This window comes from Rhincodon typus, chromosome 37 (genome assembly GCF_021869965.1).
Source record: "Rhincodon typus isolate 14 chromosome 37, sRhiTyp1.1, whole genome shotgun sequence".
Lineage (NCBI taxonomy): Eukaryota > Metazoa > Chordata > Chondrichthyes > Orectolobiformes > Rhincodontidae > Rhincodon > Rhincodon typus.
The window spans coordinates 5,880,816-5,908,316 of NC_063368.1; the positions used below are offsets into that span (position 1 = coordinate 5,880,816).

General features: G+C 42.0%; 1 protein-coding gene across 1 annotated transcript in view; it reads right to left on the reverse strand.

The window, feature by feature from the left end:
* LOC109913877 (myocardin-related transcription factor A-like) overlaps positions 1-27,501 on the reverse strand; it is a 133,756-nt gene that overhangs the window by 60,345 nt on the left and 45,910 nt on the right. The window contains exon 8 of the mRNA XM_048617342.1: positions 25,115-25,234. Within this exon, the coding sequence (XP_048473299.1) occupies positions 25,115-25,234 (120 nt within the window). The remainder of the gene's footprint in view (positions 1-25,114; positions 25,235-27,501) is intronic.

A 27,501-nucleotide genomic window follows, 5' to 3' on the forward strand; every position in this document is an offset into this window, starting at 1 on the left:
GGGACTTCAATATGCAGGTGGATGAGGTAAATCAAGTTGGTAGTGGATCTCAAGAAAAAAGAATGTGTGATATGTCTATGTGATTTTTTTGGGGGCAGCTTGTGGTAAAGCCCACTAGACAACAGGCAATTCTGGATTTGGTTACGTTTAATGGGGCAGATTTGATTACGGAGCTTAAGGTGAAGGAACCCCTTGGGGGGACAGTGACCATAATATGACAGAATTCACCTGCAGTGTGAGAGGGAGAAGCCAGAATCAGATCTAACTGCATTAGAATTGAATAAAAAAGGTAACTACAAAGACATGAGCGAGATGGTGGCCAGAGTTGACTGGAAGGGGAGCCAAGCAGGAAGACAGTAGAGCAATGGCAGAAGTTTCTGTGGGTAATTTGGGAGGCACAGCAGAAATTCATCCCAAGGAAGAAGAAACATATTAAAGGGAGGACGAGGCAACCATGGCTGACAAGGGAAGTTAGGGACAGCAAAAAAGCAAAAAGCAAAAAGCAAAAGCACACAATGTGGTGAAGATTAATTGGAAGTCAGAGGATTAGGAAGCCTTTTTAAACACCAGCAGACCATAACTGAAAAAAAACAATGGGGGCGGGGGGGATGAAATTTGAATAAGTTAGTAATAAAAAAAGGATGATTGCAAGAGTTTTTAAGATACATAACAGCTAAGAGAGAGGCAAGAGCGGCATTGGGCCACTGGAAAACAAGTCTGGAGAAGTAGCAATGGGGAGTGAAGAAATGGTGGAGGCACTGAATAGGGACTTTGCATCAGTTTTCACAGTGGAAGATACCAGCAGCATACCAGAATTTCAAGACGGTCAGGAGGCAGAGGCAAGTGGATGAGCCATCACTAAGGTGGTACTGGGAAAGTCCTGAAGTTGGATAAATCACCTGGACAAGATGGACTATACACCAGACTTCTGGAGATAGCTGAGGAGATTGTGGGGGCATTAGTGATGACCTTTCAGGCAACACTGGAGTCAATGAGGGTCCCATGTGACTGGGAAATGGCTAACATAACACCTCATTGAAAGGAGAGGGAGACAAGAGACAGGAAATTATAAACCGGCCAGCCTGATCTTCATTGTTGGTAAGACGTTAAGAGTCCATCATTAAAGTTATGACTACGAGATTGCATAGCACTTGTACGGCAAAATATGGTTGAATCAGCACAGCTTCATCAGGGGGTGGCCATGCCTACCAAATCTGTTGTAATTCTTTGAAGAGTTAACCAAGTTAGACAAAGGAGCACCAGTGGACAGGATTTACTTGGATTTCCAAAAGATCTTTGACAAGGTGCCACACAGGAAGCTGCCAAATAATGATACAAGTCCATTGTGTTAGGGGCATTGTGCTGACACAGATAGAGGATGGCTGACTGGCAGAAAGCAGAGAGTGGGATAGAGGTCTTTTTCAGATGGTAGCTGGTGACTATTTGAGGACTCTGGATCTGTACTCAATGGATTTGAGAAGGATGAGGGGTATCTGATTGAAACCTACTGAATACTGAAGGGCCTAGATAGAGTGTATGTGGAGATGTTGTTTCCACGAGGAGGAGAGACTAGGAACTGAGGGCACAGCCTCTCAAGAGTGAAGGGTTGATCCCTTAGAACTGAGATGAGGAGGAATTCCTTCAGCCAGAGGGTGGTTAATCTGTAGAATTCATTACCACTGAAGGTTATGAAGGCTAAGTCATTGTCTATTTAAGACAGAGATACATAATTTCCTTGCCAGTCAAGAACCTAAGGGCTATGGGGTGAAGGCAGGAGAATGGGATTGAGAAACACAGACATGACCAAATGATGCAGCAGACATGTTGGGACAAATGGCATAATTCTTCTCCTATATCTTATGGTCTTTATAAACCCACAATCTTCGGATTGAGGGAAGTCACTAGTAAAAGGCTCAGCAAACACTACTCTGTAAAAGTTCCTTAAGAAACAATTCACATCATGAAGATCACATTACTGTTACATATCAAAATAACATTACTTGAATATTGTAATAAAACACAATTGACTGTCTAAGTTGAAAAAGGAAGATTAAAATTGAAATTAAATTGAACAGGAATACTGCATGGTGTAAACAAGTGGCACATGGACCTCATCTGAATCAGAAGACTGTGGATTCACTGACTGTTTATGCTTTGCAGCCACATCACATACTCATGGAGGATAGGATGTGAAGTCACCTTCCCCTGATGAAGGGGCTACGCTCTGAAAGCTTGTGATTTCAAATAAACCTGTTGGACTACAACCCGATGTTGTGTGACTTCTGACTTGGTGGCGGATAGTTCAAGGGAAGTAGATGTTCCCTCCTCCTCTGCCTAAATACTAAATAAATACATAATGGCTCAGAAAACCAACTGCCATGAAGTCAGTATGGTCTTTCCATTACATTTCCAGTCCACACCAACCACCTGTGAGCAGAATAGCCAAGTTTATTTTCAGTTTATAATGATATGGTCAGTTTTCATGCTATACAGTGATTTAAGAACCCTATCTCCTTCACTCTCTCCAACAAATCCAAGTTTAGTTAGATCCCTGAAGCCAACAAAAGAAAGCTACTCATACCTTAATTGGATTCACTCAGAAGTCAGAGAAGTAAAAGCTAACCCACCATACCCCTAAGCTCCTCAAAGTTTTTAACTATCTTGGCTTTCATCATTCTCTGTTGCTGCTTTCATTTAATTAAACTTAAACACACAATCTGGGCAGCCATGCCACACTCGAAGCAAGATCCTTCTGGTAATAATGCAGAGCCAAAAAGTCACTTGAGGGTTTTCAAGAAGATGGAAAAGATTCCAGGGCACTATTCAAAGACAAGCTGGGAGGTTTTGCAGTGTCTTGGTTAACATTCTTGCCCTGACCACCAGTAAAGAAATATTAGTTGGTCTTTTTAATTTATTGGGAGATCTGTCGCATCAAGACAGGCTGCAGCAGCTGTTTAAATAATGGGTTGTAGCCCCTAATTTATTTGGGGCTAGGTTCTTTGGAGTGCAATAATGCACGTTTCTGAAAACCAACAGAATCACTATCTGAGAGGAAATCACACAGTTGGGGAAAAAAAGGGCAAATAAAGTTTAATTATTAGCACCATAGTCACAGCGCTCTTCCATAATGCATAGTTCAGGAGCAGGAGAACATGTTAAGTATAGAGCTGTAATTACTTCTTGCTACAACAGCAGGATCCCAACTCCGACTATTGAGAATCGATGATTCTGCCAAAGTAAAGGAGTCACCTTGAGGCTGTAGTGGCACAGTTGTAGCACCTCAGAGTGAAAAGAGCTGGGTTCAAGCGCACCTGCACTGGAGAAGTGTTATTCCACATGCCTGACCAGGCAATTAAAAATATCTCAAGGAGACAGTAAGAAGCCAAGGATCAGTTGGAGACACTTTGGACTGTGCAATCCAAACTAAAAACTTCAATGCACAATGAAGAAACAGAGAAATCATCTGCAATAGCAAGTAGGACACCTCCTTGCAAATTAAAGGGAACTGCAACCACTGGCAAGTAGCTTCCTATTAGTGTACACCCACGGAAACAAACTCACGCAAAGCCATCCTTAACCTGTACCACAAGAGACCAGTTTAAAATGAAAGTACAAGAACATTTACTAACCAGGTTGAAAGTTGGAGTTTTAAATATGTACACACTACTCATCAGCTTAATAAAATCTTGAGGACATGGGTGGGCCCAAAGCAGGAACCAGAGAAATTTGACAGCATATGGACAAAGATTTTTATCCACAAGCAAGTTCTAATCAAAAGATTTTTAAATAGCTTTTGGTGACATGCAGTGAGGCAAACAGTCTATTAGTTGAACTTCAGAGGCAGGTGCTGACCTGAAATAAAATAAATGTAACTGCCAAGTAATTCCAGAAGGGTGTTCTCTGTCAGTTACATCTGACACAATACTAAAACTTAGCCAAGTCACGGGAACAGTGATACATGCACTTTTCCACTGAAGCCATTTAAAAGAATGAAATGCAGAAAAGATGCAAGATACAGCACAATTACTTCATGACTTAAGATCAACTCAAGACATGCACTCGGGCTTTGGCACAAAAGAGAAACCAATGAATAACAGTTTAGAAATTTGAACAACATCTTACAGAGATTACCAACATTAAAAACATAATTAAATTTCCTGGTAATAGGAAGATCGCTAGGAGAGCAACTTGTGACAAAGATACAGAAACAGTGGGCTGAAGATGGGCTCCTGGGGTTAAAAAAAAAATTGAGTAACATGTGGGAAGGTGCAAGATCACCTACTTCAGCAGGAAGAGTAGCAAAGCATATCATTACTGAAAGAGAGAAATTTCAGAATGCAGTATAAGGAGGCACATGGATTCCTTGCACTTTAATCACAGTAAGTTAGCGTAGAAATACAGTAAATGATTAAAACAAATGAAAGGTTGGTCTTTATTGCAATAGAGATGGAGCAGAAAAATCTTGCTACAACTGTGTATAGCATCAGTGAAGGACAGTCATACTGGACTTGAAACGTTAGCTCCATTTCTCTCTCCAATGATGATGCCAGACCTGCTGCATTGCCCTAGCATTTTCTGTGTTTGTTTCAGATTTACAGCAACTGCAGTATTTTGCTCTCTCACGATTCCAGAGATGAAAGTAGTAACTGAAAAGGAAAGGTTAGGACCATACTGCAGCATACATGTGATAACTAAGAACAGACCCAGGCAAAAAAAGGGAATTAGTTCTTGATTTGAAGAAAAACTGTTCAGGACCGCATGGAAAGAGGAGGGAATAGGGACTAAATACATAACTCTTTGCAAAGCCAGCAGAGGCACAATGGGCCAAATAGCATTTAGTACAAAGATTCCATGTGGTTATATTGATGTTTACTTCATTCATATAATAGTTCTGCTGATGCCACAGTAATTAAAATAGCTCGGAAATCTAATTACAGTTCAATGCTTGCTGAGGGTAAGGCTATATGCTTAAGAGTTTTATAAATAGACTGTATTGATGAAGTCATTAGCCAGTAAGAAGCAAAGATAACAGGAAGCTATATTTAGAAAGATGTTTTTCCTCAGTTTAATTAATTGCCTTTTTATTTGAAGTTTTTTTTTTAAATATAACAGAAAAAACATGGGAAAATGCTGTACATCAATAAAATCTTTCACTGGCTTAACACAAGAACATTAAAAACATGAGTGCACCCTTTGAGCCATTTCTTCCATTCAATGGAATCATGGCTGAATGGATTCTGCACACCTTTCCATCCACAACCTTGGACCTCCTAGTCAATGAAAAACATAACTCTGCTTTAAGCAGCTTCCATTGTTATAATTCCAACTAGTAACAACCCTCCAAGAAGAAATTTCTCAACCCCATCTTAAATTACGGACCGAGTTACGACATTTGTACTCCCAGACAAGGAAGACTTCAGTTCCAATTCCTATCCAATGACCCCTGATAGAACGTATCTAGCCTGACAGGATATTCACCAGTCAAAGAGCCCACTAATTCTGATCATCCACCTTCACACTTGGCTGGGGAAAGAGAGAGTTCAGTGGCTTTATATCAACACCGAAAGTGGCATTTGCGGTCCCCGAATGCCAACATTATTGTTCCAGGAAGTGGAGGGATGGGCAGAGCTCCAGGAAATAAGGTTTGCAACAATGAGCAGTATCAGGCTGGTTTTATTACAGATACCCGTTTAGGCTTAGCAAATGGCAGGACGTTCTCTTCTTTTCATAGAATCCCTACAACGTGGGAGCAAGCTATTCAGCCCATTGAGTCCACAGTGACCCTCCGAAGAACATCCTGCTCAGACCCACCCCCTACCCTATCTCTACATTTCCCACCCTAGACACTATGGGCAATTTAGCATGGCCAATCCATCTAACATGTACATCTTTGGACTGCAGGAGGAGACCAGAGCACCCCGAGGAAACCCATGCAGACACGGGGAGAATGTGCAAACTCCACACAGACAGTCACCCGAGGGTGGAACTGAACCCAGGTCCCTGGTGCTGAGGCAGCAGTGCTAACCACTGTGCCACTGTTCATTTATTTGGCACAAAGCCCTGCATGTCAATTTTAACCTTTAAAAATGGTTCTTGCAAGCAACAATAATTTGGGGTGTTTTGTCCACTTTGCAAGGAACAGCAAAATTGACAAGATCAGCAGGTAATACATCTTCCAGGCTGATTGGAGCAGTTACTGTTTAAAGGCAGAATAGATGCACATCATCACAAACATGCTGCATCAGCCTGTCCAGAAACCCATTAATAACTACAAGATATTTCCACTAATGTCAGGCATTGTTAAAAGGAGAAAGTTATCAAGGTGGACAGTTCACCTCCAAGAGGAGATGGATATTTATTTTAAAGGGATCTAATTTGCACAGTTCTAACAAAACAAAATTAGGGACCTTGCTCACAGAATAAACCCATCAGGCCATTTGGCCCAAGGCAAAAAGACATTCCTTCCCTCAAAGGGTTGCTGTTCTTCTGAATCGGCTACCCCACAGATACCAGTGAGGATATTCAAGAAAGAGATGAATAAATTTTTGGAAACCGAAATTAAGGACATGGAGGAATGCAGGAATGCAGGAAGGTGAGAGATGAACCATGACTTTTTTAAATTCACTCTTGGAACACGGGCTTTGCTCATCAGATCAGCATTGCCTGTTCCTAATCACCCCTTGAGAAGGCATTGGAGAGCTGCGTTCTTGAATTGCTGCAATCTATATGTGTAGGTAGACTTGCAATACCCTCAGGGAATGAATTCTAGAATTTTGATCCAGCAATACTGAAGGAAGAGTGACATTTCCAAGTCAGGCTTGGAGGGAAACTTTCAGGGCATTGTGTTCCCATGTAACACCTGTCCTTGTTTCTAGATGGTTTCATGTCTGGAAGGTGCTGTTGAAGGACCTTTGGTGAGTTTCTGCAGTGTAGCTGATAGATAGCATACACAGCTGCTACTGAGTGTCTGTGATGGAGGGAGTGGATTCTTATGGATGTAATGTGATGTAAGCGAGTTACTTTTTCCCCAAGTGTTGCTGGAGCTGCACCCCGTGCAAGTTAGTGGGGTGTATTCCATCACGTTCCTTGCTTTGGGGAGTCAGGTGGCGAGTCACTCACTGCAGTTTTCCTTGCCTCTGACTTGTAGCTGTTGCAGCTACAGTATTTATATGGCGGTCCAGTTGAGTTTCTGGTCAATGGCAACTTCCAGGATATTGATAGTTGGATATTCAGTGATGGCAACATCATTGAGCATCAAGGGGTGATGGTTAGCTTGTCTCTTATTGGAGTTGGCATATGTATGGCCTGAATGTTACTTGCCATTTTTCAGCCCAAACCTGGATACCATCCAGATCTTGCTCCATTTGGAAATGGGACTGCTTCAGTATCTGAGGAGCTGCAAATGGTGAACATGGTGTAATCAGCGAACATCCCACTCTCTTGCCTTCTGGAGGAGGGAAGGTCACTGATGAAGCAGCTGAAGATGGTTGGGCCTAGGACGCTACCCTGAGGAACTCCTGGAGATGCCCTGGATCCGAGATGACTGACCTCCAACAACCACAACCATCTTCCTATATGCCTGAATGACACCAACCAATGGAGAGATTTTCCTTATTCCCATGATTTTACAGAACGAAGAAGCTTGGAGAGTTAAATAGCCAACAACCATGCCTATTTTTGATCTTCTTAAAATGCTGGTTTGAAACTCTAAGTGGAATAGCTCCATCTGAGTTTTGGAACATAAACAACAGGATCACCCTTCTGTCCTCATTATATTATTATTTTCTCTTTACTGTAGTCATTCAAGCCATTTTCTGAGCAGCCCATATGGACCTTTCCCACAATTAAATGAACAGCCTTATGCCTAGAACATGTGAATTAGGCATAAGCCACTCAGCCATTTCAGATTATGGTTGATTACATCAGGTTCATTTCCTTGCCAGTCCCTGATATCCTCCGCCTCCCTTGTTGGTATAGAAAGTCCTCACCTCTGCCATAAACATTTCAATCACGTTTTCTCCACTGTGCTGAGAAAGAGGGTTCTCTATAATCAACATTCAGAGAAAAAAAATTCTCACATCCATGTTTAAACCACGAACATATTGTAGTTACTCTCCTGCAAGTATAAACCAGAGAGATAAAAACCAGCAACTGTGAAATAATTTTGACAGACCATGGCATAGCTTTAAAATTGGGTATAAATTGGTAATCTGGATCTGAACTATCCTTGTTTTCAAACCATATCCTATGTTCAAGTTTCCGTTCAATTTTTATTCAAACTGATTGCATTGCAAATGTGAAATTTTTCCACTAACCAGCTGTTTTAGAATGCTCGGTCTAAATTTAAATTCAAAACATTCCTTCACATATTTAAGTGTGATAACCTGGTACAGTTTTATTATTGCAGCTGAGAATCAACTTATTAAAAGAAAATCAGCATTTCAATGAAACGTTCAATTCAGTGCTTGCTTTAAATAATTGAAAATGACTAAAAATACTCACAACCAGGTACAAGTTTCTTAGCAAATTAAATATTCCATTGTTAGAAGCTTTAATAGGGTCCTTATTAGTTCCCTTGGGTGGAATTCAATGCAATTCCTGATTCCAGATTTGGTGTCAGAGGGCTGGGGACCTTGCATCAGACAGGAGGTTCGAGGGTGGGGACTCTGCCCTGTATCCAGTGGCAGGAAGTCCTGGGGACAGCCCCCAAACTCCAACACTGATTGAAGCCCCTAAACGCCACTAATTAAATCTTATTTAAAGATCACCTCCCACCACCAGTAGCATTAATCCAGTGGTTTGTAGGGGGCTTGTCGTGCGAGAACTCATAAAGCAAGTTCACCACTTAAGGGTTTCTTGGACAGGTTGACTGTCAGGAACTTAGGTTACATTCAGATATGACACACTCCACCCAAATAAAGGCAGAAGTCACAACACGAGGTTGCAGTCCAAACAGGCTTATTTAATATCACAAGCTTTTGATATAAAATAAACTGTTGGACTAAAACCTGGCGTCGTGTGATGGCTGACTTTGTTCATCCCAGTCCAATAACAGCATCTCCACATCATGGCCTTCAAATAAAGAGGGACAAGCAACAAATAATTGAAGGAAGAAATTCTAAGTTTTACCTGACCTAACTTTCTAATCAATCTATTCAGTGATATTACTACACAGCTCTGGAGCACATGGGAGTTGAACCTGGGCCACCCAGTCCAGGGATAGGGACACTCCCACTGCACTGCAATTCTACGATATCACACATTTCAAATAGGGATTATTTATAATAATCATTCAATCAAGCCTAGCAATCATTTGGAAATAACCTCCAGCCCCCAATACTGTGTGTTTTATGTTGTTTCAAGGATTGTCACTTCTCATGACACACTCGGCTTCATTCCATTAGCCACAGAATTATTCGAGAATTATTTTTCAATTCATCGCATGCTAAATTGTTATTTTTAGTGGAACTGTGTCTTGGTTGCCTTTTTCCTGTTCTGAATACTAATGAAAGATACCTCTTTCTCCTCTTCTGCATACACGTAGCCATTTCTTTCAAGCCTTTGCCAAGTTTATTAACCTGATGGCTCCCCTACATACGAATGCCAGATGATTCGTGCCTACAACTAAGACACGCCTGACCGAAGCACAGCAGGGTTTTAGGATGGCTTTGCAGCAATTTGACAAGACTTAACACCGTCACTCAGTTACGTACGTCACCCATCCGCCACCCCACCCACCTGAACTATACCCAATGCTTTACACTTGCATGTGCAGTATTAATTCTGCCGCTGGTAAACCCAACGATACACTCTCGAAGATCTGAATTTTTCATAATTTTCCCAGATCCAGAATTTATTCATTCAAGTGCAAACGAGTCAAATCACAATGAGTTTTCTTATTTAAAAATTACTAGAAATTCATTCACCCAAGTGTAGATTTAAATTAGGTTCTGCATCAGAAAGCCATTTAGGTCTGTCAACAGTTGCCAGAATTGGGCAGATATGCAGAAGGCGAAGGTGCACAATATACAACAGTTCACTTTTGGTGAAAATGATCACAAGCAGGAGAACGCTAACCTTCTTTTAATCCCCGATAACGAGTACTGTCAGTGCAGCAATGTCCTTTCCAAGTGTTGTGACCGTTGACAGACAGGATCTCGGACAAGACTGACTTGATTTTCCTGGTCTCGTCCAGCATGGTAGAAGACTGCTTTTGAAGCAAGTACATTTAAAGCTTTTCTTGGGGCACTCAATGGTCTGCAGTCTCAAGCTACAGCACTGCAACAAGAATAGTTATCATTTCCAACTTCTGACATTCAACCTGCGTGACTCAATTGCCCTGCACCCTTAGCTTAGTTCAAAAGAATCGAATCAGACCTCCCTTCGCTTATAATACAGCAGCCAGAACAAGATCCAAAAGCTCTCCAATTGATACCGTGATCTCACTCAGAGCAGCTTCATGTGACAGAGGGTAACATTTGCCATAGTCTGCGCATACAGGACTGACAACACATGGCAACAAGTGACTTACTGCAACCAAAATAGTACTTACACAGCTGCCCTCTTGGCTCCAACCAGCACATGCTGCCTGGAGTTTTTTTTTCAGGTTTTTAATATCACACTAGCCATCACAGTCTTTTATTTATTTTTTTCAGTAACACCACAGCTGTTGGATCCATGTGTCAATAACAGACTTGGAGAGCTGTCATTGTAACTTGTACATGCAAGCAACTTGTCATCTGGCAAAGTGTCAGACCGCTGCGAGAGGTACAGTCCATGCGAGGATAAGAGATTAAATCCAGTCACTAAAATAGGTTCTTAATTTTAAAAAATTTCATTTGATCAAAGGCACACACACACACACGAGCTTCAATTTTTCACACACTATACTCCAGCTGCCAAGTTTTTCTCCCTTTACTTAGTCTATCAATATCCCTAGCAGGCTGTGCCATCCTTATTTCTTGTCTTCTCACCTGTTTGTATCCTCCACAAATCTGGCGATAATAAATTCATTTTCCTCATCCAAGTCAGTCATATATATTATAAATAATCAGGGCCTCAGCACTCCACTACTTATAGATTGCCATTGCGAAAATGCCTCAACTTAACCAAACGCTGTGCTCCATTAGTTAGCACGGCATGGCTATGCAGGAGGAACAGTTAGCCGTTGCTATCTTTCCAAGTTTGATTTTTTTGGTCCCAGACCAGCTAAGTGCAGGACTGGGACACAAGAAAGGGGCGGCATGGTGCCCAAGTGGTTAGCACTGCTCCTCACAGAGCCAGGGACCCGAATTCAACTCCAGTCTCAGGGGACTGTCTGTGTGGAGTTTGTACGTTCTCCGTGTCTGCGTGGGTTTCCTCCGGATCCTCCAGTTTCTTCCCACAGTCCAAAAATGTGCAGGTTAGGGCAGATTGGCCATGCTGAATTACCTCAGTGACCAGGGATGTGCAGGCTAGGTGGGTCAGCCATGGGAAATACAAGGTTACAGGGATAGGAAGGGGTGGATCGGGGCAGCATGCCCTTTAGAGGGTCAGTGTGGACCTGATTGGCTGGACGGCCTGCTTCCGCACTGCAGGGATTCTATGATTCTCAGTGCAAAACGCAAAGCTTTGACTTGATGCCCTGTTTTTAAAACAATGTTTATTGCTACTAATGAAATCATGGTGCATTACACGTCAAGGGGTCGAAAACAAGGGGCAAAACATGAACCATGCCACCCTCATCCCTCCTTTTAATAAGTCCAAAGTATGGCACTATCAGCTGAAAGTAGATTAGGTTCAATTATGATGCCCTTCACAGAAACGGAAAGAAAAAGAACAGACCATTCAGCCCTTTGAGTATGATTGATCATTAAATTCAGTACCCTTTCCCCACTTTCTCCCCAAACTCTGATCTCTTTAGACCAAGAATTAACTCTTCCTTGAAGACATTCAATGATTCAATATCAATTGCTTTCTGTAGCAGAATTCCACATGGATAAAGACATTTCTCCTCATCGCAGTGCTACACGGCCTACTCCATACCTTTAGACTGTAACTCCTGGTTCTGGAATCCCTGGACATTGGAAACACACCAGTGCATTTCCCCTGTTCAGTCCTGTTAGAATTGTATAGATTTCTGCAAGATCCCTCCTCATTGTTCCACGTTTTAGCGAATATAGTGCTAGCTTTTCCAATTTCTCTTTACATGCCAGTCATGCCATCCCAGGAATCAGGCTGGTAAATCTTTGGTGTACTCCCTCCATAGCCAGAACATCCTTCCTCAGGAAAGGAGGCCAAAACTGTATACCATACTGTAGGGTTGCTCTCTCCCCTGCTCTATTCCCATAATTCTACAAGTTTATCTTGTTAAATATTTTAACACAATCATCGCCGCTTCCAATACTCTCATAGGAAGTACGAGATCATTACTATTTGCAGCATAACAAAGATCCTCACACCCTGCCAGTTATCTACACCATACTACGTGACTTCCAGTCCTTGCACCATCAGCTAATGGAAAGTTTAGGTTAGGTAGAAAAAATTTGACATGACCTTGCACATCTCCATCAGATCTCCCAGTAACTTCCTTTGATCCAAGGAGAATGTCCACTGCTTCTCAAACCTGACCTGGTGCCCAAACACACTTTCATGACAGGTAAGTATCACTGTACAACAGGACGATATATTTAATTGAAGGGCACACTGGACAATGTGATCTTGTGCCAGTCCAGTTCCTGATCTCAGGTATGCCATTGTGAGCAGGTCAAAGCAATTCTAAGGAGGTTTCTATGCAGGTAAGGATGAAAATTAGAGACGGACGAGTTGCTCTGACAGAGTCAGTCAATGACAAGAACTAGCGAGAGAGAAATCTGGGTGCATGAGCCCTGACACAAAATAGTAATTGATCTGCCTCGTTCTTGATATGCTGATCTTTGGACACCGAGGCCAGGATATCCCCAGATATGCTCGGAACTAGAGTGGACGATTTGCTTCCTTTGTCATAGTCATAGAGTCATATGTTGCCTCAACATTAAGACCTTGTGATTCAAGCAGGATGCAACTTGACAGGTAAATTGTCACCATATTGAACCATTGGTAGTACTCAAAGGAAAATTTCAGAACATCTTTGAAGACCTTTCTTCATGCACGCTCCTCGAATGTTGGCCATTTGAGAGTTAAGACTTGACAGGGAACATTCAATCAGCTGTTTCAGTACAGCGTTCTACAAACCAAAGCAATGTGTGTTTGACAACAAAGACCTCCATAAATCAGAAGTCCTAATGCATTGAGCAACTGTCATCAGCATATTCATTACTGCAGAGAGACCTGAACAGTACATCAGGAACATACAAGGATACTAGAGAAATTCCATTAACAAATTCCTCACTGCATCTTCCAGATTTAACAGGAGCACCAGCAAGCAAACGCTAGTCTTCTTCCTGATGCCAGCTCCAAAAACATTTTTAAAAACTCAGCAAAATCCTCCAATGAACGGGACACTGCCCGAAGGCCCAGAAAATCCGTTCAATTGACATATCTGCCACACCATTAAATTCAATGGTGACTAAGAACTTGCTGAACGAAAACAACTGCTGCTGGGCCACCGAGACAATTAGAGAATGATGCTCAGCGTACTTGGTGCAATCACAGGGATTGTGTTTGAAATTAAAATTTAAAATCCATTTAAACAAATGAATAATTATTGCAAGTCTCTTTTTTCCCATGCATATTTTTGATCAATACTTCCTCTAAGCTGTGCAGCTGCTGCTCAGAGGGTCCCATGAATGCACAGACCTCCAGTCTGGAAGCCACAGTCACACACACAGACCTTGGAGACTCATGCAGGAGCAGGAAAATTAGAGGGAACAGAGCTTCTGATTGGCAACTTTGTAATATGTCCACTAACTAAGTTTAGTAAGCTTCTCTAATTTAAAGACAAAAAAATAGTGATTTAATTCTTTCAAGGGATAGCATTTGAGGCCCATCCCGAACAGTCCAATAACAGGTTAGACTGCAACATGTCTGCTGTGAATATGGGTTTGAACACAGCTATTAGACACGGTACGGGTGCTCACCATCAATATTATTCACCATACAGGAACAAAAACAGAAGTTGCTGGAAAAGCACAGGTCTGGCAGCATCTGTGAAGAAAAAAAATCAGAGTTAACGCTTCGGGTCCGGTGACCCTACCTCCAGTTCTGAGGAAGGGTCACTGGACCCAAAACGTTAACACTAATTTTTTTTCTTCAGAGATGCTGCCAGACCTGCTGAGCTTTTCCAGCAACTTCTGTTTTTATTCCCGATTTACAGCATCCGCAGTTCTTTTGGTTTTTATTCATCACCGAGTCTGTCTGCTTCAAGCTCCTGTGCATCTTTGCTACACAGCCCATACTGCCTGCTTCGTGACTTGCACCTAGTTCTGAAGAACTGTTAAATGAAACATCTATTTATGGGGTGAAAAACTGAATGTACAGCATGTTGTGATCAAGGTGGTGGGTGGTTACTGAGTCAGAGTTGTACAGCACAGAAACAGACCCTTTGGTCCAACTCATCCATGCCAACCAGAGATCCAAATTATATCTAGTCCCATTTGCCAGCATTTGGCCCAAATCCATTTAAACCTTTCCTATTCATATACCCACCCAGACGCCTTTTAATTGTTTTACTTGTGCCAGCCTTCACCCCTTCATCTGGCAGCTCATTCCATACACACCATCCTCTGCATGAAGAAGTTGTCCCTTAGGTCCCTTTTAAATCTTTCCCCTCTCACCTCAGATCTATGCCCTCTAGTTTTGGACTCCACTAACTTGGGGAAAAAGACCTTGACTATTCACCATACCTGTGCCCCTCATGTTTTTATATACCTCTAAGGCCACCCCGCAGTCTCCAATGCTCCAGGGAAAACAGCCCCAGCCTATTCAGCCTCTCCTGATAGGTCAAACCCTCAAATCCCAGCAATATCCTCAAAACTTTTTCTGAACCCTTTAAAGTTTAACAACATTTTTCCTATCAGAGCAGGGAGACCAGAACTGAATGCAGTATTCCCAAAAAAATGGCCTAACCAATGTCCTGGACAGCCACAACACGACATCCCAACTTCTTTTCTCAACAGTTAATTGATACGGCAAACATGTACAAAAAATGTTCTTTCTCAGGCTGAAAAGAATGAGGTAATCTCATACACTGCATAGATTCATATGCCAGGATCTATAACAGCTCCAAAACTGCCTCTGGACCATTTTTTAAGTCTAAACGTACTGACCCCATCATTTTGCTCTTCACCACCACATTGGCATTTATTGCCACTTGAAAATGCTTGCTCCCCAAGATTATATCCTGAATACCAGCTTTGATCCATGTTGTGCTCATAACTAAACCACAGTTATATCTTCAAATTAACACAGGAGTCATTTAGGGTGGGCATCATAATACAGGTCCTTGCAAGATGCCATAAGTATTTCACATTTTCAATGCAAAACACATTAAACAGATGGATAAATCCTGAGCCCTTATTTTCTGAAGTTTCAATATAAAACATGGCAGTAATGTTAAATTGGATTTCTCCAGCTGCTCGATTCGGTAATGAACAGAGCCACTTGAAAGAAAATTGGGAGAATGCCTCCTGGATGACCACCTTCTGCATGACATTTGATACAAACGGAATACAAATTGCTATAATCTGCATTCTCCTTTAAATCCACAGGTCCTAACCAAAACTGTACGATATAGTGCAAGTCACGGAAAAACTTATTTTTAAAAATATCATGTGTGCTTTCGCCATTGTTGATTTTGTGGAGCTTTCCCCCCCCCCGCTCTAATTTATTGCTCAATATAAATAAATAGGCTTGAAACTGCCACAGACAGAGACAAAAATAATTCTCAATGATTTCTTTGTTACTTTGATTCGGAGTTGCCATTGTGCTTGCTGTGAATGCAGTAACATTTCACCAGCAAATTCTGCCATGTGTATTCCAGAAGAGGATTAAGACACAGACGATCAAAATCAGAGCATCTGTTGCCAATAAAGGCGTTAAGGCAGCATATGGGATATTTGGTTTTATAAGAAAAGTCACTGACCCAAAACATTAACTGTGTTTTCTCTCTACTGGTTATGATGGACCTCTATATAACGTTAGTTAGGCTACAGCTGGAGGACTCAGAGCAGTTCTGGTCATCACTCTTATAGGAAGGCTGCGATTGCACTAGAGAGAGAGTGCAGTTGAGATTCACCAGGATATTACCTGGGCCAGAGCAAATCAGCTATGAAGAGAGACTAGATAGGTTGGGGTTGTTTTCCTTACAGCAGAGTAGGCTTAGGGGAAACCTGATGGAAATGTACAAGGTTCTGAGGGATATAGACAGGGTAGATAGGGAGAAACATTTCCCCTTCAATAACCAGTTTTAAGCTAAGAACCAGTGTAGCGAGAGGATTTGAGGAAAACTTTTCACTTCGGGTTGTGGGTATCTGAATTCACTACCTAAAAGGTGTTAGAGGCAGGAACCTGCAAGACACATAAAAAGTTTTTAGGCAAACACAAAATACCACAGCATAGAATGCGACAGGCCAAGTGCTGGAAATTAGAATTAGAATAGATATTTAGTAACCAGTGAAGACACAATGGGCTGAAGTGCTGTTTCCATGCCATGAAAATTGATTCTATAACAATGTCATTGCTTGCGATGGAAGCCATGAGTCAGTAAATGACCAAGCCAGGCCATTTCTTCACAGTGCCACTAGATGGAGCATTACTGTAGTACAACACCACATTTATACAGCGAGTCATACTCAACACATCATTCTTGCTTTGCTCAAATACAAAACACTGGTTAATGCATACATCCTGGACAACCGCTGACCCACCCTGACACACCAGGCTACACAGGCTGGAAACACAGGGTAGGAATGAATTAAATGTAAGAATCTTTAAAAACATTTACCAATTTTGAATGCAGTTTCAGAGTTTGATGTCACCTTTCAACAAAAGGGCCTGCCTTCCGAAAGCAAGTGAAACAAGAACCACACCTTCCTCATTCACATTCAAGAGGAAAGTACCTGAAATATCCATTACCACCACAGACTAGCCACTAAACAAAAAAATACCAAGAATTGATAATGCTGGAAATGTGGAGAGAAAGTTAATGTTTTGGGTCTGTCTTGGGTTTGCTGCACTGCTCCAGTGAAGGTCAGCATAAACTGGAAGAACAGCATTTCATTTTCCGCTTGGTGACCCCTACAGCCTTCAGGATTCGATATCAAGTTCAATAATTTTAGGGCCTGAGCAACTTCTTCCATGTCCTTACCCCAATTCCCCAAACACCAGGCCTTGTTATCACATGGGTGGCTACCATAACCAATCCACTGTCAGCTCTAAATGTCCCCATTAGCAACCATTCATTCTCCAGACTGACCATTACCCACCCTTTTGTCTGCCCAATCGCTGTTCTCTCTCTCTGGGCTCAACCTTTATCTATCCTTTACTCATTTCCCCTTCACCAAACCCATCTCCAGCAAATATACCAACCTTTTCCAAGCTTCAATCAGTTCTAAAGGGTCACTGAACCCAGAAAGCTAACTGTTTTCTTTCTCCACAGATGCTGCCAGACCTGAGTTTCTCCACAATTTGTTTTTGTTTTAGAGACAAGCCACTCCCTTGCTGTTTCTATCTGCAGATCAATTTGTAAATACATAGCAGGTGAAGCCACAAATGAAACAAAAGAAACTGACCATGTACCTTACAAAACCGTCCACCTCCTCCACCACCAAGTACAGAGAAAGCAGGAGGCAGGGTCAAGCAAATTAGAACTAATTCCCAAGTGGTTCTTCACACAAAGGAACAACCTGGATAGGTTCGTGCAAATAAAAATCATGAAATTATTTAAGAACTGATTCCAAAGATGTGCCAAAGGTGGATTGGTAATGCTAAATTACCCATAGTGTCCAGGGATGTGCTATGTGGATTAGCCATGGAAAATGCAGGGCTACAGGTCTAGGGGTAATGGGCGGAATATTCTTCAGAGGTTCGGTGTGGCTTGAGTAGGCTGAATGGCCTGCTTCCACACTGTAGGGATTCTATAATTGGGTGTCACAAAAGGAATACTTTAAGATTTTTATGGATGGGTGAAGCACAACATTTTGTGTGAGGAATTCTCAGACATCGCTCAAGCTCTATATCTCAATGACGGCAGCAGCAGCAGTTTGAGGCTGTAGAAGCGTAGTGTTTTTGGAGCTGGGGAATCAGGGAAGATAAACACACCAAATCTACAATTCAGGGCAGCACATTCTTCAAGAGACTGCAATAACAGACAATGGCAGCAATTTAGATGCTCAGACAGTATCAAGAAAGTAGTCAGTGCACTCAATGAGTTGAGTAGCTCTGCTGTGAACTCCCAACCAAGACCTGGCTAGTCTATCAATCTAAATTTACCTGCAGTTTATTTCTAGGACATCTTGCCTGTTGGATTTCCAGCAGTCACTTAGGTTTGTCTTTATCTCTGAAATGAGTGCAAGCTTCCTCTTTAAAAAAAATGTATAAAAGGGCGTTCCTGATAAGGGTAAAAGGTAAACCACAGATCGAATGCGCATAGGACAGTACACAGTACAATTCTCTTCTGTCAACTAAAAGGAAATCAGATGATCCACATTAGAAACTGCAAACAGGAATCTGAAGAGTGTAATATCAATCAAAGTTTTGTGATACACCAAATACTAACTATTCCAGATGGATATTTCTGTTTTACAGGACCATTGTCCATTAACAGCTCTTTTGAATAAAACCGGCCAGTCAAATCAATTCTGACAAGATAGCATCGTTAACGAACTGAGCTTTGGACTCTGCTCCAGTTGAAGATTCATCTTCACGCACCAACTCATTTCTCAATCATGACTAAACTGACAGAACAAAATTCCTTGAAATATGTTCATTTATTCAGCTGTGCTCCCCACCGAAATACAGAGTTAAACAGCCACAAGAAACGTCAATCTGAATTTAAATTGCATTTCTCCTAGGGTCATGATATACCATACCTCCCAACAAGGGCCTGCATTTGTGACGACAGGAAAGTGGGACCATTTCAGTTCCTGTTTCAGAGACAACAGGGAGAGGCTGAACACCCTCCTTAATTTGTGGGAATGGCAGGACTGCTCTGAGCAGAGCGAGGAGACTGGGCCTGTGTCCTCCAGCATTTATAAGGGGTGATGATGTCACTGAAACTTACAAAATTCTTAAAGGGTTAGACAGGCTAGATGTGGTGGCAAGTGGTTCGAAGTTGTTATGGAAAAGGATAAGCCTTCCATAAAAGTTAAAGATTTTAATTGGAGTAGGACAAATGTTAACGGTATGAGACAAGAACTTTCAAAAGTTGATTGGAGGCGACTGTTCACAGGTAAAAGGACGTCGGACAAGCAGGAGGCTTTTGAGGGTGTGATGACGAGAATTCAGAGGCATCATGTTCCTGTTAGAATGAAGGGCAAGATTAAGTAACAATGCATGAATAAAAATATTGAGGCTCCAGTCAAAAATGAAATAGATTCTTATTTTAGACATAGACAACTTGGCTCAATTGAATCTCAATCAATATCAAGAGTGTAGGGGCATTCTTAAGAAATCAGGAAGCCCAAGAGGGGATATGAGATAGCATTGCCAGATAAGGTTAAGGATAATCCAAAGAAATTCTAAAAGTACTTTGACAGCAAAACAGCAATGAGATAGACAATAAGGCTCCTCAAAGATCAAGGAGGTCGCCTTTATGTCGAGCACCAAGAGATGAGAGCGATATTAATTTAATATTTTGCATCAGTTTTTACATGGAGAAAGAAATTGAGGCAAGAGAACAGAAATAAATTTTAATTTTAAAAAACATTAAAGAGGAGGAAGTTCAGCAAGTCTTGGGGAATATAAAGGTGACCTGATCTAATCTATCCCAGCACATTGTGGGAAGTAGGGGAGGAAACTGAGAGACCCCTTGCAGAAATACTTGCATCACCTATAACTACGGGTGAGGTGCCCGATGGCTGGAGGGTGGCTTATGTTGTACTTTTGTTTAAGAAAGTCTGTAAGGAGAAACCGGGGAAATACAGACCCGAGAGTCTGGCTTCAGTTGTGGGTAAAATTGTTGGAGGTGATTTTAAAAGTTAGGATTTACGGACATTTAGAGAGGTAAAAATTGATTAGGGATAGTCAGCATGGCTTTGTGCAAGGGAAATCATGTCTCACAAATTTGGTTGAGCTTTTTTGAGGAAGTTACCAAAAAGATTGACGAGGGCAGAGCAATAGTCGTAGTTTACTTGGACTTTAGTAAAGCTTTCGACGAGATTCCACGTGGTAGAATCATTAGTAATGTTAGAGCACATGGGATTCAGGGTGAGCTTGCCAATTGGATACATAATTGGCTTAAGAGCAGGAGTCAACAGTAGTGGTGAAGGGTTGGTATTTGGACTGGAGGCCTGTCACCAGCAGTGTTCCACAGGGATACGTTCTGGGTCCTTTTTTGCTTGTCATGTATATAAATGATCTGGATATGAATATAGATGGCATGGTTAGTAAGCTTGTAGATGACACTAAAATTGGTGGCATAGTAGACAGTGAAGATTTTTTAAGATTACTGTGTCCAGTTCTAGTCACCCTGCTATAGAAAGGATACTATTAAGCTGTTCAGGGCTCAGAAGAGAGTTACAGGATTTACCAGGTATGGAAGGTTTGACTTATAAAGAAAGTCTGGTTAGGCTGGGAGTTCTTTCCACTGGACCATAGCAAGTTGAGGGGTAACCTTATCTAAGTTTAAATAATGAGGGGCATAGAGAGTTGATGGTAGTTGTCTTTTCCCCGGGATGGGGGATTTGCAAGACTAAGGGGTTCATTTTAAAAAGGTGAGAGGAGAGAGATTTAAAAGATGATATGCAGGGCAATGTTTTTTGTACAGAGGGTGGCTTGTATGTGGAATGAACTTCCAGAGGAAGTGGTGGATGCAGGATCAAACACAGCGTTTAGAAGACATTTGGATATGTAGACGAATAGGAAAGGTTTGGAGGGATAAGGGCCAGGAGTAGGCAGGTGTGACTATTTAGTTTGGGATTATGGTTGGCATGGACTGGTTGGACCAGAGGGTCTGTTTGCATGCTGTATGACTCTAAGTGGGTCGAGAACCAGGAGACAGTCTCAGAATAAGGGACAACCAATTTAAGACTGAGATAAGGACATTCTTCACTCAGAGGGCAGCGAGTCCTTGGAATTCTCCACCTCAGACGGTTGTGGAGCTCAGTCATTGAATATATTCAACATAGATTTCTAAATATGAAAGATATCAAGATATACTGTAGGAAAATGGCATTGAATCACAAATGTCACAGAAGTTCAATGGCATAGAAAGCGGCTAATTCAGCCCATTGCATCTCCAAAACAGCATCATGGCTTAGGGCATTCTCCTGTCTGGTCCTTGAACTAAGAAAGCCTTCCTTCAACGTGGATCCTGGGTGTACTAATTCCTGGACAAGGTACAGATGGGTAATCAACTTCCAGTTCTGCAGAACTCGAGGCAGTTTCTGGCAAGCTTCCTCAGCTTGCACAAGCTAGCAAGATTGCAGCTGTCCTGTTCAATTTCTCCCAAACGTTTTACACATCAGCCTGAAATATGACAAGTCCTCTCTGGGTGATTGTCCAAGATGCTGAAGCCATCGGTGTGTATACCCTGAAATACCCAAACCCCAGCTCATTCTAAACAAGTATGCAAACATGGCACCCCATGGGAATCTCACTTAGCCACTATTGTCATTCTTGCAGAGATTCACATTTATTGATAAATAATTGTGTTTAAAATCTGAGGTTTTACTCCATTTTACCTTTTATACCTCCAATAGCCCAGCTTCACCATCACGGAACTGCAGTCTACGATGCACATGCCTACAAGGCATAACTTCCAGCCTGTATTACTGATATTTTCTCCAATCATCATGTCCACATTTTCAAAACAGCTTCAATAGTCTCCAAAGTCTTCTTGGCAAGTTCCTTAATTTCTCATCATTCAGGGAATACAAAGAACTGCAGGATGATTGGAAGCACAGGTAGATCGTTAGGCGTGTGCTGCTCAATATATTCTCATTCCTCGGCAGTCCCTCAACACAGAGGATGACTTTCTTCAACTCTAATGCCATGGCTCCAGAGGTGACTATTTCTTTATGACGCGCACATGTTGTTACAGGTGATGTTTGAAAAGGTGGGTGGGTTCCACATGCTCCTTTCATTGTTTGCTCTTGGTCTCCAGTTACTCACTTTCCAGTTTGGCTGGTCTTGGGCAAGAGATTCCCACAATTTCATGGGGATGTGGCATTTTCTCAGGGCGACTTTGAAGCATTTTCTCTGCCTGCCTGGTAACCGCTTGCTGTGATGGAGACATGAGTAGACACCCTGTTTTACAAATCAGCCCTGTGGACAATGTGACCTGCCTAATGCAGCTAACTAACCACGACCAGTGCCTTGATGCTGGAGATGTAGCCTGAAAGAGAATGTTAATGTTGGTGTGGCTATACTGGCAGTTGAGTTGCAGGATTTTGCAGAAGAATTGCGAATGATATTTCTCTTGGGATTTGAGATGTCTACTCTCTGACACATAGAAATGGGCAGGTAACACCATTGGTCTATGGGTCATAAGCTTTGTCATCAAACACACTGTTCCTCAAATAGGTCATGCTGAATTTCATCAATATCTTCCCTTGCCGAGAGGCGGCTCTTGACATACATCAATGGGTTTATGTCGTCCGCCAGCTCACCATTGGACCCTGACAGACAGGAGGCATCACAATGAGGGAGCAGGCTAGAAGAGAATCTATATCTTCAGAGCGGTTAGCCCAAGGCCTGTTCTCTCATTTATCACTGAAAGCGCATCAATGGTTTCGAGCTTGGCCTTAGTGAGCACAACAAACGCTGGCTGTAAAATTTGCTGCTATACACTAGTTTTCTTGGAACTGTCTTGCTGAGGTCATCATGTTCACTGTGCCTCTGGACGGGTGGAATCAACATTGTGATTACAGTAGGGCCTTTTTTAGCCATTGAGAGAAAGTGATTGAGGGGGATCCTAACAAAGACCTTCCCTGTGATGAACAGCACCAACCAGTCTGGCATTACCAGACTCAGTCGACCTCCTTTTCAGAGGATGGTTACAATTATTCATGTCTCAGATCAGATGGATCTCCTCTTTACAGATGGAAGAGGTACAGTCATACATTGTGCCAAGAGTCCTCTTAGACCACAATCCATCTTTGTCAGCAGGTTTCATCCTCATGCCAGGCTGAAATTGTGATGGCAGGTATCATGCTGTGGACTGTTATCAAGGGCATCCAAGTTGAGGACTGAGTCTTGGTTGAGGTGGCCCTCAAAGTGCTCCCTCCAAATAACACACATTGCCCTTCTGTCCTTGATGAGTGATCCCATTCTTATCTGTATGGTAGGTCCTTGGATGTTTGGGCTGTGGCACTGAAGTCAGGGCCGTCAGCAAGCTGTTGGATTTCCTGGGCTCTTTCCACCTGCCATCTGTTCTCTAGATCATACAGAGTTTGTTTTTGTTGGATCTTGCCTTTATTTGTCTGTAAACCTTTATCTTTCCTTGGTATTTTGGTGGAGCTTCCTGTTTAGAATGCCATGTGTTTGCGGTTTAGTAGTTCTTGCAAATATAACAGTCATTAGCCACACGACAAGTTAGGAATCAAGCTGCGGACAAGCTAACTTCTGCTTAGTAAATTATAAACATTTGGGCTCTGAATAATCATTGCACACAATTTTCTTCAATTGTCATGTGTCAGTCGCTGATAAAAAATGTTTTTTGCTAATAAAAAAATGTTATGAGCAAATGCTTTACAACTTTTTTTTCCAATAGTGGTAGAATGTTTAAGTCTTTCCTGCTGACCTGTCATCCTACCTGATTTTGGAAGAACGGTGCAGCAGGAACATGCTGAAGCCATAACACAGAGGTGGATGGATTGAAACCCTCTTCTGCTATTTGTGTTCTCATTACCTGATGAAAACTGGACCAAAAAACAATGGGAGCTCTTGTTGTGCAGTAATAGTGGATGAGGTTCAAGTCCCACCTGCTCCAGAGGCGCTGGCCATCTCCGTATTGTAGGACATACTCTCATGTATAGGGAGTCAATGACCTAATATAATTATTGCTGGACTGTTAATCCAGAGACCCAGATAATGTCCTGGGGACCCAGGATCGAATCCCTCCACAGCAGATGTTGGAATTTGAATTCAATAAATATCTGGAATTAAGAAGCTAATGATGACCATAAATCCATTGATGGGTAAAAACCCATCTGGTTCACTATTGTCCTTTAAGAAAACTGCCATCCTCACCTGTTCTGGCCTATATGTGACTCCAGACCCACAGCAATGCTGTTGACTCAACTGCCCCCTGAGCAATTAGGGATGGGCAATAAATGCTGCCTGGCCAGCAATACCCTTATCCCATAAATGAATTAGAAAAAACTGTTTTCTATTACAATTAGTGTAAAGCCAAACTAGTGTGAACCATAGCTCACCAGCAGCTCATAAGTCATTTCTATGGTAGATTGGCACACCATCGACTGGCTGAAATCCTTAAAAGAAACTGATGTTGAACAGCTAACGAAGAATCCCCACTGTAATCTGGTGCATTCACCATTTTTGACTGCTTAAAAAAATTAATCATTTCCAAAATTCTTAGGGTAACAGAGGGGAAACATAAAAGCATGGATAATTTACCAACACAGAAGCCAGTGATCCAATGCTAATCAGTAATGCGGGATTCACAAGTTATTACCGGTGCCAAATTGAAAAAGGAAGTTAAAGAAAGGACTGCAGGAACAGATTAGATATGAACCATGACCATTGCCAGAATGCATCTCAAATCAACAAAATCACATGGCTAAGGAAAATGATCACATAAATAGGACTCCTAGAATATACTCAAATTTACTGTTCTGTATTAAAATAATATTCTAAAAACATTACTCTCAGGAAATGTCTCCATGTGACCTGGGATCACAGCATCTTGTTTGACCACAGTGGCTTTAGTCACTATCTGCCCCAGACCACTATTCCCTCTCAGCCCCTTACAAACATACCCACAAATAAGAGGTACATATCTCAGAATGCATCTCACCCTGTAGCAGGCGCTCCTCCTGTTGACTGAAGGTAGAGTGGCATTGACGAAGTTGTGGAGAAGTCCGCACCTCGCTCGCCTGGCTTCCCATCTCAGGAGCACCAGGTGGAGCCGAGTGCTCTTAATGGGAAACACAAAAAAGAAGAAATAAGAACAAAACAAAATTCAGTTGGGTTCCCCACCCAGACAGGAGGGCCTGGACCATATACCAGTCAAAGCCAGCACAGAACAGTACCCAGTTGTGGCTCAATGGGTAGTACAGTCACCTCTGATTCACAAAGCTTCCAGGTTCAAGTCCCATCCCTGGGTTCAAGCAGAAAAACCAAGGCTGACACATGAATGCAATTCTGAAGAAGTGCTGCACTGTTGTATGTTCCCTCTTTCAGTTGAGACATTAAACAGAGGTCCACCTGTCCGCTCGATGGCACCATTTCAAACGGGAGCCAATATTTATCCCACTATAAACAATGAGGAACCATGCTAAATCTGGTCATTGCACTTTGCTTCTTTGTGGGTGCTTACTGTTGCTTCACTTCAAGAAAAGTATTTAATAGGCTGCAAAGGCCTTTTGACATTTTGTGAAAGGTGCTTATACAAATCAGTTTTCCTTCATCATTGCCAACATGCATAAGGGTAGACTGTATCATACTGAAGCACAATGCATCTGAAAGGCCTGTTCAAATACACAGAGCATCAAAGCAGATCCACACTATACCTAACCACGGACTGGGCCATCACTAGTAACTGATGTATAATATTAAAGTACAGTTGCCCACACATCTTGCTAAGTACAAAGGCCAACAAGTGAAGAGGGTGCTTTAGAAAGTACAAATTTCCACCATGCCATGTTAACCCAACATAAAATGATAGTGCAGATTTCCAGAAACTGCACTAAAAACAAACAAATGTTCGAAATATTCATTAGGTCAGGCAGCATCTGTGGAGAGAGAAACTGATTCAGCATTTCAGCTTAATAATGGTTCATCAAAACTGTAACTCAAGTATTTCCCAGGTGTCAGGAAGATTACCGCAGGGATAACTGGCTTGTGGTTGCCAAGCATTCATTCATCACTTTTGTTTCTTCAACGTCAGCTACGAAGCAGAATTCGCCAAGCACTGGATCATTCAACCACCAACAGGAAGACAAGCTGGGTTTAGACCACTGAGATACGCGTTTTACCCTAATGATGACATGTAGTTGCAATTATTGAGTAGGACTACTAAAGAGGAGCCACAAGTTTAAACACTGCGTGTGCGCTGACTGCGCAGCCAATGGCACAAAGCTACTACGTATGGGACTATGATTGAACCCATAAAAAGGATGATGTTCAGAAGTTGGAGAGGACAGATGGGCATTGGATGAAATTCAACAGAAGTGTGAAGTGATGCATTTTGATTTTGATTTGATTTATTGTCTTGATATGTCAAGATAGTGAAATTATTGATTAGCTTGCTTTCCAAACAAATCATACCTTGCATAAGTATATCAGGATAATAGAACAGAATGCAGAATATGGCATTACAGCTACAGAGAAAGATCACTTCTAATATATGGGAGGTCCATTCATAAGAAGAGCATGGGTAGACAACATAAAATAAGAGGTACAGTTCTACAGGGAGTAGCAGTAGAGACACACTCCGGTCAATATGCTACATGTCAGTAAAAATGGCAGGTCAGATGGAGACAAAGTTGTTAAGAAAGCATACAGTATCCTCGGCTTTATCAAAAAGCACGTACTAGACAATAGCAAAGAAGTTATGTTGAATTTATACAAGACACTCAAAGTTCAGCTGGGTGGGGTTCTGGGCACCAAGCTTTAGGAAGGATGCGAACATATTGACACAGTACAGGAGAGGCAAACAAGAATGGTTCCAGGGATGAGAAACTTCAGTAATGAGGACAGATTGGAGGGGTCAGGGCTATTCTCTTTTGAGTGAAGGTGACGAAGAGGAGATCTGATAAAAAAAAGTTTTCAGAATCTTGAATGATTTAGACAGGGGAAATCGGGAGAAACTGTCCTGGCTTGTAGAAAGACAAAGAACAAGAGAGCGCAGAGTTAAAGTGATTTGTAATTGTGATGTGAGAAGAACCCTTCTCTCACAATGGGTGGTGAAATAACTCGAGAGGCCGATACTCCATCACCGAGTCACTCTTCATTTATATGGAGAGTCCTTGACACTGATCCAGCTTCCTCAGAGTGAACAGAACCTGACAATCCTGTTTATATCTGTCAGCCAGGGCTCCTTGACGGAGCCAGATTAACAGCCCCAATTAGGGAACTCATTCTATAAAGGTCCACTTGGCTGGCCTCATTACAATCACTACAGGTGGTTTGGATCTAGCAGTGGGGAGGTTGCTGGTTCAATTAAGACATGCAAGAGGGCAT